The 10,094-nt window shown below is 27.9% G+C and overlaps 2 protein-coding genes across 2 annotated transcripts; both read left to right on the top strand.

The window, feature by feature from the left end:
- Positions 1-3,457: 3,457 nt before the first annotated feature.
- On the top strand, positions 3,458-4,698 carry LOAG_09598 (hypothetical protein; the record flags this gene model as incomplete). Its single annotated transcript, XM_003145125.1, has 3 exons — positions 3,458-3,660; positions 4,268-4,408; positions 4,596-4,698. 3 exons carry the CDS (start codon positions 3,458-3,460, stop codon positions 4,696-4,698), a joined length of 447 nt encoding a protein of 148 aa, XP_003145173.1.
- A 321-nt stretch (positions 4,699-5,019) lies between these two features.
- Positions 5,020-5,178, top strand: LOAG_09597 (hypothetical protein; the record flags this gene model as incomplete). The annotated part of the gene is made up of 1 exon (XM_003145124.1): positions 5,020-5,178. The coding sequence occupies one exon, from the start codon at positions 5,020-5,022 to the stop codon at positions 5,176-5,178; it is 159 nt and encodes a 52-aa protein (XP_003145172.1).
- Between the last annotated feature and the right edge of the window lie 4,916 nt (positions 5,179-10,094).

Raw genomic sequence — 10,094 nt, 5'->3', positions numbered from 1 at the left:
AATAATAATAATAATAATAATAATAATAATAATAATAATAATAATAATAATAATAATAATAATAATAATGTACATCGTATTTGTAAAAAGCTTTTTGCATTTAAAACTTAATTTTCATCTTTTCAATTGCATTTACCAAATGGAAGTATATGAGTTGTAATTTAAATGCAAAAATTTTTGGAATATAGATTTTTATTTTTTATTTTTTCCAAACATTTTTACAAAAAGTATCATTGAATCGGGCAAATTTCGTTGCGTTCTCATGCATTACTACTGTTCCGATCTGTATCAAATAAAAAATATGTAAAACAAAATGAAAATAAAAACAAGAAAACAAAAAGAAACCGCTTTAGTCGGCTTTGAAAACAGTAAGAATTAGTTTATTAATAGCAATATTTTGCAGGAAATGCTATCCAATTTTAATACTTACTGACAAAGCGATCCAATTATTAGCCTAAGCAATCTAATGAGACATCGTTCCCTTTGCAAAGTTTTTGTCTATAACTAATGCATTTTAAATGAAAGTGAAAATGATTGTGGTCATTTAGTTTTCAACTTTCCCTTCGTTTTTTGCCTTTTTTCTCGTTTTAGAAACATACAAATTAATGAAAGAATGTTTTTGATTAACTGATAAGAAAAATTATTAGGAATGGGAAAAAAGGGAAAGGGGAAAGAGCAAACAAGTAGAGGCACTAATCATATTATTTGGCTGAAGAAAAAAAAAGCAGTGGAAAATTGCTGCATGATGTAATTAGCAAGCTTAAACATTTGTTTGGAAAAATGAATTTTGAACCGTTAATTGAACTATTTTTTGTCAAAAACTTTTGATTTTTTAATAGAATATCCAAAAAGATCTGAATAGACTAAAGTAGAAGATGCGAAGTTAAAATGTTAACGATACTTGTTTCGCATAGTTCATATAAAATTTAAATAAAATGTTTAAAAAATTCGAAAATTTTTAAAATTAATAATCTATGTAAAATTTATATGGTCATCATGAAATAAGTATCGCTAACAACTAACACTACCCGTTCAATATTGTAATTATTGATAACTGCAAAAGCAGATATGAGAGAATGTTGAAATTTAAGTCAATTATCAATTAAACTTTTCTTTCAGTTTATCAAAAAAATTGGTCTTAGCATTTTTTTTTTCTGCTTTTCATGCTAACTGTGACATATGAAGAAGCATTTGAAACTGTAGGATGCAGTCATTTGTCATTATTACTAATACTTCATAATTTCCAAAAAGTTTTCAGCAATCAATTTTTTTAAAGCTTTGTCATTAAGTTTATTCGACTTAATTACTCCTGCTTATATATAAATATTTTCAAGGTGAGAATGAAATATTTGAAATTGTCTTTTTTCTGATTGCTTCCAATTATACTTTTGGACTTTGTTAATGTAGTTAATTGAGAAAAAAAAATACTTTCCTCACCTATAGCTAATTAAACAAAATCACAACCTTTGCTATTCTATTTATTGTTGCACCTGTTATTATTCTTGTTGTCAACATTATCTTTATGATAATATAGGCAGTATGATATTATCATGAGGTTGGCATTAATTGTATGAAATTGCGAATTCATATTTGTTCCCGGAATGGAAACAAATCAATCATTCGGCTTAAATGTCTTTTAGTTTTCAAATTTCATGGTTTGGAGTTTTTACAGCAAGCGGCTAATATTTAAAGCAACTTTCTCGAAATTCATCTTCTCCCAACTATAAACTGTAATCAAACAGCATCACTAGAACATTGATTGTTTCGCTTGGAATTGCTTTTCTAAAATTTTATTGTTGCTAAATTTTGGAGTGGGATCTGTTTATTTTGGAGTGGGTTCTGTTTATTTTGGAGTGGGATTTGTTTATTTTGGAGTGGGATCTGTTCATTTTAATGCTCTCTTAAACTAATTTTGAAAAATGGTTATTTATTTGTTCTTTTTTTTTTTTAAATAATTTGATTTTACGATAGTAAATAAGATTAACACAGACGGACGTCATTTGATTAGTCGTTTGTTTACTTCAACTCATAAATTAAACTTTTATACTTATCCCTTGTGTTACATGAATACATTTCTCATTTGTTTACAAATTCATTGAGTAAAACTCTTATAAAACTGAAAAAAAATCGTAAAAATAAAATCAAAAATTGCGGTAAGCATACGATCAAAGATAAAACCGATAATTACTCTGATACCTACAAAAGATTTTTTTGGAATTTAATAACAAAAAGTACAATGTCAATATCAAAGAAGTCGCATTTGCTTCTTTAGTTTTCAATCTCATTAAATTTCGCTTGTTGATGTTAGTGGCTGATATACAGGTGCAACATTCGCTATTTTCATTTTCAAAAATTAATACGGCAACTTACACTTCATTTAATATAAATGCATTTTTAGCCAATATCTTTTGCATTGGTAATCTTATTTATTGCAAATAAATTCGTGATAACAAAATGAATAAAACTTTTGTATGTCATTTTGAGAGATAAATGATAATACTGTGAGGAATGAAGAAGGTGATATCAGCAGTGATTAGGTTATAATAACATGACTATATGATCTAAAGTAACTGATTTTTCTTGATATTTACACGTGTTAAGAGATATTTTGATGAATGTTCATTGTGAATTACAAAATTTAATCAGACTTGCGAACACTGTGAATTACAATTTAATTTTTTTCTTGTCACTGTGAATTACAATTTAATCAGACTTGCAACAGAAAGGAAGCAAATATAGCTTCATCAACACTTTATTTTTTGCCAATGAAGTTCAAAAAAAAAAATTTCTTGGCTATGATATGTAGTCATTTTTTTAAAAGTGTGATAGTAATTACTGGCCTTGTTTGTCCATCACAACTTTCGATTTTTCCACCACGATTCTTTTTTTTTCAACGTTGTAAAAGTCCTGCTTATTGAATTTGTAAGCAAAGTGCATAATTCAAATAACTGGATGCATTTATGTGTCAAAAGGAATAAGTATAAAATTTTAAGCTATGTAATGGAGTAAACAAAACGATTGATCAAATTATGCCCATCCGTGGTAACTTTATTTACTGTTATGAAATTTGAATAGTATTTAAAGAAAGTAAACAACCGCAAGTTGATTAAAATTGATTTTCAAAAAACATTAAAAAGAACTGGCCATATTCCGACTTTGCAGTATCATAATATTTAACAATAATTAAGAAATCTGCAGCACAATTTGAGCTGTAGGACTTTCAATTAATTTAGGTCATGTGTATGGAGTGGAATTGAAGAAATGAAAGGACTTCGTTGAGGAAATGACTAATAAGTACTGTCTGAATAATCTGTCTAAGAAAACGGAAAATCAAATCTGGAAGAAATGGTCACTTATATTATTTGGAAAACGTTATTATCATGCAAAAATGTTGTAATCACTTTGAAGCATTCAGTGTTACATCATTTTTAGAAATCGGAAAATTATTTCCAACGTGATGATATGCCGTTGTTTTTGTTCGAAATCAGAGACAGCTGATTCTCATGATCTCCCAGCGACATCCATCGTGAAGGCGCAAAATTTTGAGAAAGATAATGACCCACGAATACAGTTAACTCAGAAGCAAATATATGTGTTGACAAAAAATTGGAAAGGTATCGACCGGAAAGTTTGTGAAGCGGGCGTTGAAATGTTCTTGAAGTAAGTTTTGAATTTTTTTTTTCTCATCACTAACAATATCGTCAACATTATGTCGAACATTTTGATGGAACACTGTTAAACACTCATCAAATCGTATTTTCTTCAATTTACCCGACTGTATTGTAATGTATCCCCGCACTTCCTTTTTTTCCTCCTTTCCCCTCCTTCCCTGATATATCAGAATATCCTCATCTCATTTATACTACCCATATCCATAAATGTTTTTTCCCTATAATTGTATTTATAACTGCAAATTTTCTTCCCATTATAGAAACGATAGTAATAGAATGCACGATTATTTTCTTGTAGATATATAATTAAAACCAAAAATAGTAATATATTTAATCTTAACCATTACTCATTTACCTCTAATACATCCCGTTATTCTTTACTGAAAGCATCTAAACCTCAACCGTTTCTAGCTTATCCATATTACATTCTGTTATCCTCAGAATCCAACAGCCATTTTTCTCCACCATATATCTATACCCCGCACCTATTAACTGTATCTTTACACTTAAACTACACCTCTGAATATTGAGATGATTCCGCAAAAAAAATTTGAGTGTAATATAAACGTCAAATATTTCTAGTGCACAAATTTCAGGTTACTCTCATTACATCCGGAATACTATAAAATGTTTCCATTTCACAGAATTGCCACTTCAAGCGACGAGAAAAAACGGATGGATGAATGTCTAAGGGCGCACGGTGAAACTGTAATGAAATCCCTTGGTCAAGCCATCTCGTTAGTCATGTCATTTTCTATCCATTGTCAGACTGATGCGTGATCAAACCCACAATTCATGTCAAAGTATTAATCTATTATGATCAACCATAATGGTGTACCGTAATTCTGAGTTATATTTTGAAATTTCAAAATTATACATCTTATTATCAATGCAATCCAATTTATTACACAATGATAACTTCAGTAACATTGGAAATTCCGAGAAATTTTTCGAATTGATCGACCAAATTGGTCGTTCCCATGCGCACAAGAAATATTTCAAGCCGGAATTATTTTGGGTAATTTGATTGTTATCAATTATAACAATGCTGAAAAACGAAGATTATCGTTGTTTTAAGCTATAATGGATGTAGTTTTGATAAAGTATGATAGAAGATAAGCAATAATGATGAAGGCGTTATTGATATCGATAATGATGCAGTAACTAAAATCATTATTTCGGTATAGTGATTTCGATCATTAGGTATTTCGGTGCAATGTGTTTCAACTTGGCAATTCATCATCATTCCTTTGCATAAATATCAGTTATTCTATTTTGCCATTTTAATCCCTAAATGATCAATTTATGAAGAAAAAAAACGGCTCATTTATTTATAACTCTTAAGCTAATGGAGGAACCATTCCTGTATTCGCTGAAACTAATATTGGGTGAGCGTTGCACGGATAATATGCATTCAATCTACAAAACAGTGATAACAATAATACTATCAGAAATGGAAAAAGGCTGCGAAAGTGAAATGAGAGGGATGCAAAAAGTGGAAGATTAATTCTACAACAAATCTTATATATTAATTAGTAATCGATTAATTAGTGTAGTGATTTTGTTCTTATTACACTTGTTCATTTTGTTATTTTCATTTTTAACATTTTTTGAAGTAACAAAATAATAATGCTAAAAATATTGATAAAATATATTGTTATAAACTCAAAGTATTCAAAACCATTTTAAATATCAAACTTTTTGGATCTAAAATCTCGGTTTCCAACTAGTTTTATTCATCTGCAAGAAATGATAAACCTATGGAATAATGTCTCGCATATTTTTCATTTTATTGTTGCATCACGCATGTCATCTTGAATGCAAGTAGATCTATCATTTGTGTTGAAGTAAGCAAAGATAATAGTACGTATGTCAAAATTAGTCTTAAAATGATGCAAATTCTCGTTATTTTCTGCAATACTTTTAAAAAATATTCTGAATATTCAGAAAATTTGAAGTTTAAATTACTGCCAAGCCCGAATTTCTTGATATTATAAATATTATAATTCTTGATATGAAAAATTCTTATCCTTGGAACATTTATTCTGATAAAATGAACGTTTGCTTTCTTTCATTTTTTCCGTTTCCAGTTTTCTCTTAAACATTTCATCGTATATTTTTATGTTTTGCTCAAATTATCAGAAAATGGTCTTTCTGTAAATGATGATTCGCTGATATTTTTAACAACCTTTCTAACATGCTTTGATGTTTTCTGGCATACATTCTCTCCAACTTTTCGTTTCGATGAAGTTTTTAAGTTAGATGAAATTTTTGAATTTCTGACCTTCATTAATTAATGATGATTAGGTCAAATATCAACGATCAAATATCACTCAGGTCATACGTTTTCAACAAGAATTTTTATTGCTGCCAATGTTAGCATAGTCAATTTGATTACAAGGGATTAAATATTTACAATGAATAATCTCTAATGGCCATATGCAGCATTTCTTGCAGGTCCGTGAAATAAATCAATACTTTGTTTTTTAGACAACATGAAAGAGGACTTTGTCAATAGAGGGTGGTGTAATAAAACAGCTACTCTCCTCTTCTTGTTATTAATTAATCGATATTTAATTTAAAAAGCTTAAAATAAAAAAGGGAATCAAATAGTGAGCTGGTTTTGACAAGAAAATGCGATTTAATGCGCTAATGGTTTATAAAGTTCGTGAAAGATTTAGGCGTAAAAGTCAAGTGTAGTATGACATATATTGTTCATCCATTTAAAATTATTCTTTGGAAAGCAGAAAGGCGCAAATGTATGGTCAAGCAGGAAATTTTATTTCTACAAAAGCATCATTTGAAGAAGGAGATAGCTGTACTTGTAACGCATTCCTTGATTTTATAATTCAGAATAAATTATAAATGATTCGAATTTTCTAACAATTAAGTTAAATGAATTATAATCATTAAAATGGAATATATGTTGCATAAGTTTTAATGCATATTCTTTTTTGAAACTTATTTCAAATTTAGTTTTCATAGGAGACCTTCTTGAATTTTGATTTTGAAAGACCAATGTTAATTAATCTTTTTAACAACGACTTTTGATTTTCAAGCAACTCATTGCAAATTTACGCTATGTCGGGAAACCATATTGGGAACTTATTGGGACTTCATAAACTTTGCATTATTCGTTTATTTCTGAAAGATAAAAGAAATAACTATCGTTTTTTTATAGGTATAATGATAAAACTGTAATTTGTGCTAAATTTAATTTTCCCTTTTTCTAAAGTCCAGCAAAAGATATAAGTTAGAGAAAATTGAAAGCTGTATGGATTGAACTTGGGAATTTTACAGTATATTGAATTTAAAAAAGCAAGAAAAAAAGTATCAGTAATTGTTGTTTGCTGCATTGTTGGTCATTTGCGCTCAATTTATTTTAATTATTATTTGTTGAAAATACGAAGGATTAAAAATAAGTTTGCATAAGTGCTTTATTTATTAGACTTTTTTCAATTTTGAATTTAGCTTAGTTACAACAGAAAAAAGAAGTTATAGGGGAAATTTTGGAAATAAAGTCTAAATAAGTTGACCTATCCTATATTAACTATTTTTGTCTAACCATTTATCGTTAACAAACTACATAATAATGATGTAATGATGTGAAATAAGCTAATGGAAACTAACTAACAAATCTTAACAAAAACTTGATATCAATTAGCAATGAAAATGATATGAAATGAACCGAACCTTGTTGTACATATATATTATCGATTACTATGATTTGATTTGAAATTAATCGTAAAATCCTTTTTATACTATCTAAGAAAACTGTAAGAGTGCTATGGTAGAATTACAACAAAATTTTTTGGACTATTAATAAAACTACAAAATTACTGTCTTGTTTTCAACCAGTAGTATTTGCTTGAATAAGTTAGTTTCAAAACCATAAATTTATAATCCATTGATATCATGCTATGCTAAATGACGCTTAGCATTGGAAGTTTAATGTGAATTTAGAATAACTTATTAATCAGAGAAATGAAACTAATATTTAAAATCTAAAAGTTTAGAAAATCGTTTGCATTGTTATTTAAGAGTTTCCCTCAGCAAGTCATTTTTTCATCTTTCCTGGTAAATGCAGATTTATGCACGTATCATTTAGCGTAAGCAATTTCATTAATTAATCCACGTTTACAAATAAAATTCCATTCCGCGGAACATTTCCCGTTAATTATGTTACCAGTATAGTAGAAGTTCATTGTAATCGATATTGATTTATTTTTATTCTCAATCATTTACATACATTTCAATAAATTTCCCTATTTAACAGATTGTTAGTTAAAGTTTGTCAAACTAATCATAGTTGCACTGAGAAAGAGTGACATGGAGAGATTTATTACTTATTTTACTGTTCTGTCAATGGTTTTTTTTATTTCGAAATTTCCTTTTTCATTCCACTTTTTTTCTCTCATTTTTTAAAGAAAAAAGACTGATGGGAAAACTAAATCAACACCAAACAACTCTACAAAAAAAAAAAATCTATTTTAATCAAACCTATTTTTATTTCTTTAAAATCAAAACCAAATTTATTTTTTATTTTTTCTAAGTAAAATATGCGGGAGAAAAAACAGCTCAAGGTCGTTTGCAACATGAATTAACGATACTTTAAAATTTTGTTTTTAATTGTGACAGAGACTTGTTTTTGATTTATTTTAAGTATTATCTGTTGTTTTACACACCTAAAGTGCTGGAAATTGTCAGCTATGATATCAGAAATATTGGAGAAATAATATTGGATTTCCCTTAACAGCTATAAATCTATAAATGAGATGTGACAAGTGCGCTATGACGTACCAAAACAAAAATCCACTCGCAATGACTTTTTTATTGCGGCAGAATTCGCTCAAACGTTGCATGCATCGATTTTAATTAACTGACGAAATTTATTCATTACTAAAAAATTGATCTTAAAAAGAATTAACTTTTTTCAACAAACATAAATTTGTATAACTTGCATTGTGAGCAAAATATTCACTCAAATATGTATTAAAAAAATTTAAATAAATTCAGAATTAATGCATGCATAGAGTACCTTTCGAATATAAATTGTAAATGTGGAAATGCTTAGAAATATTCATTTTAATATAAAAGAAAAATTAAAATTTTTTCTTCCTTAAATTTAAATGATCTCTAACCAATTTCAAAAAAAAAGATTCTATCATCATACTTGCTTCGTAGCATTCATAAATAATAAATTTTCATCCAAATTAATCTTGCAGAAAAATTTAATTTTTTTTTGAAAAAGAAGTCAAATAAATTCCAGTAATTTAAATAATAGATAATATCTTAGTCTTCAATAACGGTGTATTTTTCTTCAAAATATCACTACTATAAATAAAGATTTCTCTCGTTCCTTTTTTCTATTTTTCATTTCATTCTTTCATCCATTTTTTAATTTTTTTTTTTTGGTATCCATTCTTTCTGAAAGAATTTATTTGATGAATCAACTGATGAGTGCCGTAAATCATCGGGATCATCCAAAAGGAGTTCCTGACTTTACTTAATATAGGAAAATTTCCAGCACTGACGGACATTATAAAATTTCAAATGTTTACCAGTAATCATTCCGTTCAGTGTCTCCATTTCGATTAAAAGCAAAACTAATTGTGGTACAACAAACAGATAAAATTTCGATTTGTCATGACAAATTTCTTGCCAAATCTTGAATATATTTAAATTGTGCATGCATGAAGTAAAGCATCAAAGATAAGAAAAGTAGCAGAAAAATTCTGCAAAGTTCTGAAAAGTAAGACGAAAGTTTATTGACGACGCTAATTTATTCAAAAAGCATTTTTAACAAGTAGAAAATGCTATTTTGACTAAATTAGTGCCATTGCATATAATTATGTATAGTATTTATTAAAAATGAAAAAAAAGTTGGAAACTTTTAAAATTTCAATAAAGTTTAGATTTATAAAGGCTATTAAAACTTTTCTTGAACTTGATATTTTCCTTTATTGTGCTAAGAAATAATTTATTTAATTTAAAATTTCGAAGTGAATCTTATTTTATGCACATATCGTGGAAAAAAAATTAAGAGAATTAGGAGATGAGGACTATTGTTCTTGTTAGTAATAAAGCAATTATGTTTTATAAAAAAGTGACTTAATGAATACTGATTGGTTATGTGTTTGAGGAGTATAATAGTTACCCTTTATTGTTGTTCAAATAACAAATACAATAAATATAGGTTAGAACTAATTTCGATTATAGTAGAATGGAGTCCAAATTAATTACGTAGAATAACGGGAGAAATATTGAAGTAGCAATTCGTAAACGGAGAGGAAATAAATCAGGATTGCACTGAGTAGAGTTGAATGGCGACGTGGAGAAAATTAACACTGGATCTTGTTAAAGTTCGTAGGGTTTATATATGGGATGTGTGAAGAGGAACAATTATTACATATTGTACAGTAT

Source organism: Loa loa (genome assembly GCF_000183805.2).
Source record: "Loa loa unplaced genomic scaffold supercont3.227, whole genome shotgun sequence".
Lineage (NCBI taxonomy): Eukaryota > Metazoa > Nematoda > Chromadorea > Rhabditida > Onchocercidae > Loa > Loa loa.
Note: the sequence above shows the minus strand (reverse complement) of the source record. Positions and strands in the feature narration are given on the sequence as shown.